The sequence below is a fragment of the Oryzias melastigma genome, linkage group LG23 (assembly GCF_002922805.2).
Source record: "Oryzias melastigma strain HK-1 linkage group LG23, ASM292280v2, whole genome shotgun sequence".
Taxonomy (NCBI): Eukaryota; Metazoa; Chordata; class Actinopteri; order Beloniformes; family Adrianichthyidae; genus Oryzias; species Oryzias melastigma.
Genome location: NC_050534.1, coordinates 283,598 through 295,328, shown reverse-complemented (window position 1 = coordinate 295,328; position 11,731 = coordinate 283,598). Strand labels below are relative to the sequence as shown.

Below are 11,731 nucleotides of genomic sequence, written 5' to 3'. Positions count from 1 at the left end.
CCCCCCATTCGCGGAGGTTAGGGACCAGACGTCCCCAAATACGCAGAATCAGTGAATACGGAAAACCCCCCGTCACCGTTTCACCCTCTACTCCCCGCGGCTGAAGAATGTCCATCATTCCAAGACACTGGATTATTGCCAAATATGAAGAGTTTTTTCTTTTTTTTAGCTCAGAGCAAAAGACTGAACATCAGTGACTATATGACGCTGATGAGGCGAGTCACTCTGTCTCTCTGTGTCTTAAAACCTGGAATGCGTCTTTACTCCTTCATCAACTAATAAACAGTTGCTTTATATAATAATTGTCCCCCCTGATACTCTTTTATAGCATATCAGGATTTTTTTCGGCCACTTCTGAGTCAGCAGATGCCGTTTCTTCATGCAGGGGTATGGAGAGAGAAGGAGGTGCTCCTGTTGGGGAGTGCCTGTCCGCACTCCCCCTCCATGCTCCGCGGTGTGGAGCGGTAAGCACCTCCTTCAGGCGAATTTCATTCATTCAGTGTTGAAGTTTTTATGACAAACTGGAAGACACAAGTGACCGAAAAAATGTACATATATGTGATACCATGAATAATACGCGGGGTGTATATATATGTATATACAGTTAATATATATATATATTTAATATGATGTAACGGAACTATAAAGAACCAATCACATGTAACTTTATTTCAGTACAGCAAAAATTAATAAAAAAATGAGTAAGAATAGATTGGATTCTCTTAAAAGTTTAATAAATAAGCAAAAACTTTCCCATCAAAAATGTTTTTAGAATTTCATGGAAGCAGCCGTTTTGAAATGATTGTTAATTTCCCTTCTTCTGCCCCTAGTGGAATGATTGATGAACTACAGGGCTGAAAAGATAACAAGTGCTATCCTAGGCATGTTCACATTAAAAGTGAGGTGATCTAGACCTCAAAAGACAGCGCAGTGAACTTTTTTTTCCAAGGATTTTTCATCCGCGGCAGACATCAAATCCTGACCACTTTTGTCATTGGAGGAATCAAACATCACTGTAAGGGTGGGGTCATCTGGACCCCATAAGAGAGCACGAGGGTTAAGGTTTTTAAGAACTGTTTGGATCATGTTAATGAGATATGAGTTTAAAAAATGCTTGAATCAAACATGACACAAATGGTTAAATCTGATTAAATGATTGTATGAACCCGTCATTAAGAGAGCTTTGTCTCTGCCTGGGGTATTTTAAACCTAATTTCTTGGTATCTTTGTTGAACTTTGCAGGTTTGTTGGACAACATGGTTCTCATGATGGTCCCTGTGACCGTCATCATCTGTGTCCTCTTTGTCTTGATGCTGGCCTGCCTCGGAGCCATGATCTGGTCGCTCCAGGGCCAGAGCTCCGCCCTGATCAAAGGTGGAAACCAAGGCCAGAGCTCGCCGCCCTTAAAGAGGAGGGCAGTGGAAAATGTGATGGGTGTGGTGATACCTGCAGTGATGTCCTACCTGCCCATCCTGGTGATATTTCCCCTGGTCTTATACAAATTCTACTGGAATAAGGCCATGGACAATGAGACGTGTATCGTGTTTGAATTATCAAAGCTCTTCCCAAAGTTTGGTCTACTTATTGGACCGTTTTTCTATCTCTCCAAGGCTAAACAATCCTGTTGTCTTAGCAAGAAGACAGAAATCAAATGAGCTCATGTAGTGGAAAAACGTGGCTCCACTGCCCCTAAACATGGTTTCAATAGCAAAGGATGATGTGAGAAGATGTAGAATGTAGTAAAATGGTCTAACTGCTGGAGAAATCAATTACTGCTAAGAATCAATTTTACCACCAAAGTACAATCTAACAAATTCAAATTTCAAAACTTTTTACATGAAGTTTATTTATGTTTACTCTAAAGCTTTGTTCACACATTCAAGTCCATGTATTTAGCTGATGGTGTTCACAATGGATGAACAGGGAGGGGCTTCTTCTTCTGTTTCATTTTCTACTGTTTACTAGCGTTTGTACGCCACCTACAGTTGGAAGAGGTTTGGTGTGAAACGTCGTGGTACAAACCTGGTGACTCTTGCTCCAAGCTTTTTCTTCCACAGCCCTATTCTGAATTTCAGTCTGGCACAAACCGCAACTATTCATTTCCCCTTCATGATCAATTTTCAAATGGTTGGCGCTTCAATGAATCAAAAGGGATGCTATTCATCAGTCACAACCAAATCCGAGTCTCTGGTTGATTAAAGTTCAACCAGGTTTAATTTTTAAAGTTTAGGAGGATAAATCAGATTCTCTCATTTGTTTTGGACTTCTTCTGCGTTGTTGTGCGTACAAATACTAATACACACCCCTACAGTGCCCTCTAGTGGTTGTTAGTGTTAAAGTAATGATAATATGAGCCTGTTTATGGTTTCAAAATAACAAATTGTTCCTGAGTATAAATTGCAAAAACTTTGAACCTCTCTTGGGTCTTGGTCCTCCCACCGACAAAATTATTTATTTGTGTAACGAAAATATGAATTCTGATACAAGAACTGTATGCAGCTGAACATTTGAGCTGGCTCAGTTTATCCTTAGAAGAACTCCATTAGGCAATATTTGTATAAAACTTTATTCGGTATTGCGTTTGTGTGGACTCCACTTCATTGATAAACAGTTTTGCAAAAGCTGTACAAAAACTAGTTTGACGAAGCACCACAGTCAGCATTTTAGTCACTTCTGTACAAGAATATCTTTCCTGAATTCTAATTTTGGAGTCTAACTTTTATAGAAAAAAAACATTTGACAGTTTAAGAAACAAACTATTTTACCGTCGTTTACATGGACTTCCATTCCTAGATACAGCAGACGTTTGACGAGTTTTCACAAACAAACAAGCACATTTAGTCTCTTGAAAGCGGGCCGTGATCCGAAAGCGCCGCGTTCCGTTTTCAAACGGCACAGATGGCGACAGCAAAGAGCATCAGAACTGATGATTTACAACAGAACCTTTGTCAGAAGTAACATTTGTACGAGGCAAGTCAGTCACATGATATTTTGAGAGTCAAAGAACCGCTGATGGTTCTGGAGTGCTGTTTCAGAGCCGGACTGTTAAATCCACGCGCAGCTCAGACTACATCCGACTACAAGAATTCAGGGCTATAAACCACGGGACAATTTCTTGGTGAATTTCTTTTTTACCCACTCTGTAGTTCAGACATCTGATAAAACTTGGGGTTATGGCGTTTGGGTTTATAACATCATCTTCATGGCAAACAACCTGTTCAGCAGGGGTGAACCTGATCCAGAAAACACTGGAACCGGTGTAGCAGGACAGCCACATCTCTTTGTGATGGATCTCCATCACCAGAGAACCACAACACTCCAACTATGAACATTCCCACTTCTAAAGGTCGTCAAATTGGAAGTTTTTAGGCTAAATCCTCTCGCCTGTTTTCTCTACAACTATTTCCTCCAGTTTGATGCTAAAAAGGGTTTTTTTTTGTTTTGTTTTTTTTTTTTTGTCAAAGAAGAGTCTAACTGATATGTTTAAGTCTGTGGAATTATTGTCTCTGATACAGAAACTTAACCCATAGTAGTAGACGTAGGAATGACAGCGATCCCATCGTCAGTTTTTATTCCAAATCTGACGTCAAACTTTCAAAAGAGTTACCACACATGATTGTGATAGTCTTTGAATAGATCCTTTGAACATTACATATAGTTATTTGGAGCATAGCCTGTTTTTTAGATTTTTTAAACTGTTTTTGACCCGGTGTTGTTGGATTGTTTTGTCTCTACACGTTTTACCTTTGTTAGATCACATAAAAACTGTTTGATCTCAATTGATTTGTGCAGTAGAAAAATGACTCACAACTGAGTTTTTGAACAATTCCAGGTTTATGGTGGCACTCGTGTGCATATCTGTTTCAAAAATCACCTGGAGTTATAGTAAAAAGATGGATATCATGTATTGCCCCTAAACCCAAAATGGAAAGTAGAATAAAAGCTCAAAAGGCCAAAGACCACTACAGGTTAAGTGGTTGTCTTTTTGGACATTGGATTTATTTTCTTATGTATTGAAAAGATAAAACTCTCCGTGTATTTGATCAGAAACGTTCCTAAAGTGAAGCATACATGTGTAGTTTTTGACCTTAGGAGCTCTCTGTGCTAAATCAAGAATAACTGGTTTCTATGTCAGTTTTTCTTCAAGTGCTTGATTCCAGAAAAGTCAGGCAAGCTCAAGCGGGGGATGAAGGTATCTCGTGCATCTAGATGACCTTACAGAAATAAAAACTGTTTATTTGGAGGTCATTTTATCTAAAACAAGCTGGAACCAGGAAGGAGCAAAACCGGTGAGGACGCCTGCCTTTCAGACTTCTTCCAGCTTGTGGTGGCGTGGATTTACTTTTCTCTGTTATCCTCACTCCCTTTGTGCACTCACACTGCCAGCACACCTCATAAGGATTCATAGGTGGACTACAGTTAATCCCAGATATGGTCAGAGTGAATGCACCGTCAGACTACCGGATCCTCATCCACCACAAGCTAGCCCCGCGGTCTGCAACCTGCAGCTCCAGAGAGACGAGCGGATCTTTTATCTCTCCGTTGTGACTCTTTGAAAATTAAAATACAAACTATTTGATTAAATGTGTTATAGTTTTGGCTAATTTCTTGTTATCTTTTCATACATGTTTAGATTTGTTTTAACATTTTTTTTCCAATGATAGAAAATACCAACTGAGTAAAAATGCTAAGGACACAGAGTGGAGTTTTTATTTGTAGAAAAACATAATCCTGTCATAATTCAATAATTGTAAATCTGTAAAAGTTATGTTATAAATGACCCTGCAACCCTCACATAACAGTAGCCAGGATAGGCTCCAGCAACCCTCACATAACAGTAGCCAGGATATGCTCCAAAGAGATTCTTCGGGTTAAGAAGATGGATGGATGATATAACCATAAATTTTAGTAATTTTACTTTTACTAAACAGTGATCTTTTCTTGCTGAGTTTTGGACGTTAAAACACTGAATCTGTTAGAGTTTAAAGTTGCAGATCCCTGAGCTAGACTGTCTAGCACTGGAGGCTGCACTGTTCAGCCTAAGGTGGGTAAAGGGTGTTTAAAAATCTTTAAATAAATTTACAAGACACCTACATGACCCACCAACCCTTTACAGCTCATACGTGGAGTGGTGGGGTTGGATCTTAAATGTTGCTCGTCTGGGTTTCTGTTTAACTTTGAAGTTTGTTCAAGGGGGATCCTCTCCAAAATAAGAGCTTAGAACATACAATCAGAGTTTGCATTAAAACACATGACAGTCATCGAGGACGTGGGAAAGTCGAGGAGTTTCTCTAGCAGCAGTGCACGTGGCAGTCTGATCGTGGTCACCAAGGCCAGCAGAGCAGATGCATCGTTCTGCTGCAGGACGCGTTCAGATAATGTCTCAGAGGAAGACACTGGGTCACCACAGGCTACTGGGGCACTTTAACCTCGCCTTCCTTCAAGCAAGAACCAGGCGACCATCAGGGGAGACTCCAAAGTTCCAATCAGCTTCTTCCCAGCGGTCATCAAGTATGAAAAGTTGCGTCCTTTTGGCGCGAGTCTAATGATTGTTCAGCGGTGCAAGGTCAGGTAAGACTTCAGACGATTGACTGAACTGTGAAGTTCTCACCAAATGGCAACATGTAAAACGGCACAAAAGAGGAGGGCTGAGCTCCCTCTAAAAAGGCCAGTGAAGGTCGTCAAAGTCCCCCGATTGACCCATGTTCACGTCCGTCTCCAGCAGGCTCATGATGACCGCCATGGCTGCCTCGTCGCTGCTGAAGCTGCTCAGCCCCGAAACCCCCATGATCTCCAGGTCCAGCTGGGAGGTCTCGCCTGAAATCCAGAGAAAGTTAGCATGAATCTCCCAGAAACCCAGAAAAAAGGTCTCCACTAGAACCCAAAAGAGAAACAGAAATGTTTTGAATCTGTTTAAAACTGACCTCCTTCAACGCTTAAACACTAAATTCTTTACTGTACTGTAACTTCTCAACCGTTTACACACTCAACGTTACTTTGAAGGAGAAAAGCGGCGTGAGGTGCGGAATTGATCGTGCTCACAACTAAAAAATTACAGTAAACCAAAGAACATAAAAACTGGAGCTCTGGTGTTAAAGGGTTAATAAAAACACCTTCAATGCATAAAATAGAAAAAAAGTTTAAAGAAATCCAGGATTGCTTTGTTATTTTGGACCGAAACAATACAATTGAAGACTCGGTGGTAAATCTGGTCTGTGTGGCCAAGCTGTGTCTGCATTAAATCCTTCGGTACTAACTTGGGCTGCATTGATCAAATCAGTTAATCAATCTGAATCAATATAAGCTTAATAGATCAATAATTGATCAGTAAAAGTAGAGATTGATCTAACCCATAAAGCTAAAGTTTGCTAGCTTGATGCTAATGTATAATGGGATTTCTCATAGGATGGCTAATGCTAACACATACATTGCTGACTACATTAACATCTTTAGAATAATTTTACAAACTCTTTTAAGGTAATATTTGTTAAAGTAACAATTTGTGGTCTAAAGCATTTTTTTGCTCATATTTTCTTCTTCTGGAATAGCTATAATGCTATAGCGCCATCGCCACCTAGTGGCCAAACTGAAACGTCCTCCAGGAGAAGCAGAACAAGCGTTGGAGCTTCTCTGTTTGAGAATCCATGTAACATTGTATGATATAAACAATCTTATTATTATTTCACTGATACATTTACAGTATGTGAACTGGATCAGATTAATATAAATATATTCAAAACATAAAGCAGCAGTTCTTTAAATTACCACTGGAGGATGCTGTTAAAAGGCAGAGATTTAAGAAAATAAATAGAGCTGCTTATATTTGAATGAATGCACTGAGCTTTATTTATATAGCGTCTTAAAACTCCCTCAGAGTGATTCAGAATAAATGAAAGACAAGAAAGTTTTTCCGGAGTATAAGTCGTGTTTTTTCTCCATAGTCTAGCCACGGCTGCGACTTATACTCCAGAATGACTTATATATGGTTTTCTTCTTATTTGATATTTTTGCTCTTGCGACTTATACTCCATAAAATATGGTAGACAAATTAAGAACAAAAATTAGAATCATGACGAGGATGGATGTAGCTGGTTCTCAAAGTGTGACCCCTGGGCCATTGCAAGAGTTTTTGTAGCTTCAATAAACCATACCTGAGTGTTTTGAGCATTTTTCCCACATATTCCACATGTAACAACCAGAGGGAGAACAGATTCTGTTGGGTCGTAGCTGATCCAGCCTGCCAGAATCATTGTTACATGCTTTCATAACAAAGTCACTTTCATAAATCACATTTCTTATCCTAAACTAGCCAAACAAAGGTGATTTTTGACACAAAAAATGTTGTTGTTTTATGTAGAATATGTGGAAAAATATGCAAAGATGACAATAAACTCCCCATCCTCAGAATAAAGACTATTGTAATCATCCACCTTTTTTTGAGACAAAATATGAGTGATATGAAACAAATCAACGATGCCAGAAAGCGGGGAAACAAATTCTAGAAGGGGAACGTACTTTGGCACAACACTGGTGTAGAAAGCTGAAAGTAGCTCACATAAACATCATGCAGGTCTGATGTTGACCAACATTGATGATATTTCTCTATCAACTGTACAAATATCACTTGGTAATTAAAGTTTTTTCAATTTTTTTCCACCAAAATTGTCCCTCAGTGTAATGTTGAGTTCTTAAGTTGGCCCTCCACTACAAAAACCTTAAAGAACCTCTGGAGTACGGGATGCAGAAGACAGGGAAGATAGAGGAAGACCATTCACTGATGGGATCTGCCCAAAGCAGAACAACATATTTATGAACGTTTTGATTTTATCAGAGCTCAGGTTGATTCATGTTTATTAGGGATGTCTGAGTGGTTCTGGGAGGTTCTGTTAGACTCACCTGTGCTCTCTGATGCCGCACCGCTCACACTTTCATCTGTCCTGGAGCCCGACTGAGACTGTGAAGAGCTGCCCGCTTCCTCGTCTCTTCTCGCCTGAAACGAGCCCCTGCGTACGTTACAACACACAAAAGACAGATCCTGGCTTCTGTTTCACACTGGAACAGACCTGAACAGGAAGTGCTTTGGTCTCCGACGGCTCACTGGCGCTCTTGCTGGCCTGCGGACATTTCTCCAGCGCGGGGCCGAAAGGACTTGAAGACCCACTTGATGGAGACGAGTTTGCTCTGAGAAAAATGGACAACAGCTACAGTTTATCCTCATGAAGACTCTTCTTCTCTACAATCATGGAACAAAGAACTGCACAAAATGGCAAAATAAAAAATGTATTCTGTGTGTGAATGTACATTTACTGTAGTTTAGGTTTGACATCTGTAAATGTGTCATAGGAGGTTGTACGTCATCAGGGGATTTGTGTCATAACTAAAGAGTAGTGGAACAAGGACTGAACCTTGAGGGATACCTGGAAACATTTTAAAACTTCACTTATGTGAAGAAATGAATGATACTGACAAAGATAAAAAGAAGGCAGAATATGAATTTGATCGAAGCTGAAGCTGTAGCTTAAGCTTAAAAGAAATAAATAAGAACACAGAGGTTATTTCCTACCTAAATTTCTTAATTTTTAGGGCTGGGTTTGAAAGGGCATAAACAGACTGAAAAAAGGACGCTGAACCAAACCCTCCATAATGGATCTTTAACGACTTCTAAATGCCTTTAAAGACCAATCTATCCATCTTCAATTGTATCCCTTTCAGAATCATGGGTTGCTGGAGCCTATCCTGGCTACTGTTGAGGGAAGACCCTGGAGAGGTCACCATACTCACTCCAGGGGATGATTTAGAATCAACCTGTGAAGCATGAAATTAATTAATAAAAGTGCTGAAAATGACAGCCAGCTAAAAATAAAAATAAAAATGTAGTTTAGCCATAACAGCTAATATGTAGCTGGAAAATAGCTAAACTTCAAAATAGCCTAAAAAATTGAGAAAAGCCTAAATTAGCTGAAACAGCTAATGTGTAGCTGAAACATTAGCTAAACTCCAAAACAGCCTAAAAAATGTTAGTAAACAGAAAAACAGTCCATAAAATTAGCAGAAGGCCCATTTTTTAAATGCAAAACTGTAACTTCTTACCATAATTATAAATAATAAAAATGCAGGAATATTATTCCAGAATAAATCAACTTAAACCATAAACAACTTTCAATATTTTACTCTCCATAAAAATATATTTTGTCAAAATTATACAAGTTAGAAATGAGCGCAAGATAACATCGGATCATTAATAACAATCAAATAAAATGATCTGGAGGGCCGGATAGAATTACTCAGAGGGCCGGATCCGGCTCCTGGGCCTTGACTTTCACATGTAATTTAGTGAATGCTGAACCAGTTTGTACCTATAGGTGTCGATGAGCTCGTTAGCGATTTGCGTCCCGATGCTTCCTGCGTAAATCATGGTGCCGACGCTGTCGGAGAGGCCGGGGATGTCACTAAGCGGCTTGGTGTCTTCTGTGAAAACATAAAATATTTTATTGACTATAAACATTTAGAAAGCTGGTTCAGATCTGCTTAAATGTGCTGGTCATTTTTACCATGAAGTGCTTTTGAAGCTCCCGCCTCCTCATCCTTGGTGTGACCGGGCCCCCTGGTGGTGGAAACGAGGAGCTGAGCTTCATCCTGTACCTCAAATGTAGACTTTTCCAGTGGAGTAATGAAGTGATACTTACGGGACAACCCTGTTTAAAGACACAATAAATTCCACTTCTTTGGTCCACGGGTTGGTGAAGGTAAACCACTGACTTTGGAGGGAAATGTAGGATCCGTATTTAGTCTTGAACTTGTAGCTCTGCGTCTCGATCTTCTCTTTGCTTCGAAGAACTGCAGGAGATTCCACAGTTAGAATCGGGGTGGAAAGAAATTCATCTGCTGATTGAGGGTGCATTCAGAATTTTTGTTGAACTTTCCCGGTCTGAATGCACCCTAAAACACCTGTTAAAGTCAAGGCCTGGAGGGCCGGATCTGGCCCGGATTTTATAGGCCATCTTGGAGTTTAGCTAATATTTCCGCTAAATGTTAGATGTTCTGGCTAATTTAGCTTTATTTTTCAGTTTTTTAGGCCATTTTTGAGTGTAGGTAATATTTCAGCTACATGCTAGCTTTTTTGGCTAATTTAGGCTTTTTTGTAGTTTTTTAGGGTATTTTGGAGTTTATTTATGTTTTCAGCTACATGCTAGTTGTTTTAGCTAACCAAGTTTTTTTCGTTTTTTTGTTTTTTAAGCTAATTTTGGCATTTAGCTAATATTTTAGCTGGCTACCGGCTTCAGCGTTTTCAGCTATTAATTTTAGCATCTTCAGCTGCCTGTGACAGACTGGCAACCTGTCCAGGGTGAACCCTGCCTTTTCCCATCAGTAGCCGGGATGGGCTCCGTTACCCCCGCGACCCCAAAAGGGAAGAAGCGACCAAGTAGATGAATGAATGAATGAATCTTCAGCTGCCAAATTCAGCTTACAGCATTCACACTAGCATCATTCCAGTAAATTGTATGTATCTAGTTCATAATTATGTTAAAAGTTACGGTTTTAAAGTTTTGAAGATTTATATTTAGAGTGTTCAATAAATGCTTGTCCTGCTCGTGACCTGAGGTGTGTTTGGGGTCTTGGCCCCCTGTGCGATTGAGTTTGACACCCCTGGCCTAGAAGATGGTGTTCTCCATCACCTTGTCTGTGTTTGGCTGCCAGGTGCTGCAGGTCGTCCTGATGGAAGTATTCGTAGCAGGATGTGCCGAGAACCTCCTGAGGCAGATAGCCGATAACCGTAGTGGCTCTGGGGACAGAAGAGCACAGAGAAAGTTCAGCTGCTCCAGAAGTTCTCTGTCTGCTGAGACGTGTCAGCTTTGCTCTGCTGCAGGGAACAAACTCGTTAGTCTGGGAAGAAGTGCTTCCCGCCACGTATGTACAAAGGTGTGTAATTACTTTCCAAAAAATGAGAAGAGCATTTCATGATGCCATCAAGGTGCACAGCTTCGTCTGAGAAACAACGGCAAAGACAGAAAGAATTATCTGCACTGACAGTCAAGCTCCTGCTGGTCCTGCTCTCCAGCACGCCTCTGCCATTCCTTTCTCAGCAGAACTGTGTCGGCCACTAAAATATGCAAAGATGCGAAGAAACTGGAAACTCACTGCTGATCTACAAAAGTGAACTTGCCGTCGATTGCACAGCGGGTAACAAACTCTGTGGCTCGGACTTTGACGTCTTTGGGGACCTGGTAGGACACGTGGGAGTGGAGGCGGCACATGGTCACCAGGCAACTCATGCTGGAGGTGTCCTTGTCGACGGCGTCGCCCTCCGGGTCCAGCTGGCTGCTGGGCCAGCTGCGCATGTATCCGGTGCAGTGCAGCGTGCAGTATCTGTAACCGTCTGCGAACACAAGACGGCGGGTGGAAGTAAACAGCTGATTCACAGGGAAGCTGTCAAAGTGGATCCTTCAAAGCCATGAACTCAGTTTTTCAGTGGAAAAAAACAGATTTCTCTTAAGTTTGTATTGTAAAAGTTTGTATGTTAAGGTCAACCGAGCGTTAGCATTAGCCGTCCTAGGGGGAATCCCATTATACGTTAGCATCAAGCTAGCTTTATGTGACTTCAGCTCTATGTGTTAGATTGATCTCTAATTTTATAGATTGATTATTGATTTTCCACTCAAGTGAAGCATATATAATTAACCTCACCACAATTTTGTCAAAATGTTATATTCATAAGAAATAATGGTCAGAA

The 11,731-nt window shown here is 40.5% G+C and overlaps 1 protein-coding gene across 2 annotated transcripts in view; it reads right to left on the bottom strand.

Moving 5' to 3' along the window:
• Positions 1–2,552: 2,552 nt before the first annotated feature.
• The window catches only part of LOC112160257 (aryl hydrocarbon receptor nuclear translocator-like protein 2), a 25,969-nt gene continuing 16,790 nt past the window's right edge, over positions 2,553–11,731 (bottom strand). The window contains exons 10-17 of one of the 2 annotated variants that reach the window (XM_024294668.2): positions 11,140–11,377; positions 10,677–10,783; positions 9,687–9,837; positions 9,552–9,604; positions 9,357–9,465; positions 8,064–8,181; positions 7,897–7,990; positions 2,553–5,817 (exon numbers count right to left, since the gene is read on the bottom strand). In XM_024294668.2, the coding sequence (XP_024150436.1) occupies positions 5,660–5,817; positions 7,897–7,990; positions 8,064–8,181; positions 9,357–9,465; positions 9,552–9,604; positions 9,687–9,837; positions 10,677–10,783; positions 11,140–11,377 (1,028 nt within the window). In that variant the 3' untranslated portion in view covers positions 2,553–5,659. Of the gene's footprint in view, positions 5,818–7,896; positions 7,991–8,063; positions 8,182–9,356; positions 9,469–9,551; positions 9,605–9,686; positions 9,838–10,676; positions 10,784–11,139; positions 11,378–11,731 lie in introns of both variants that reach the window. The other variant, XM_024294667.2, reaches the window with a different exon arrangement.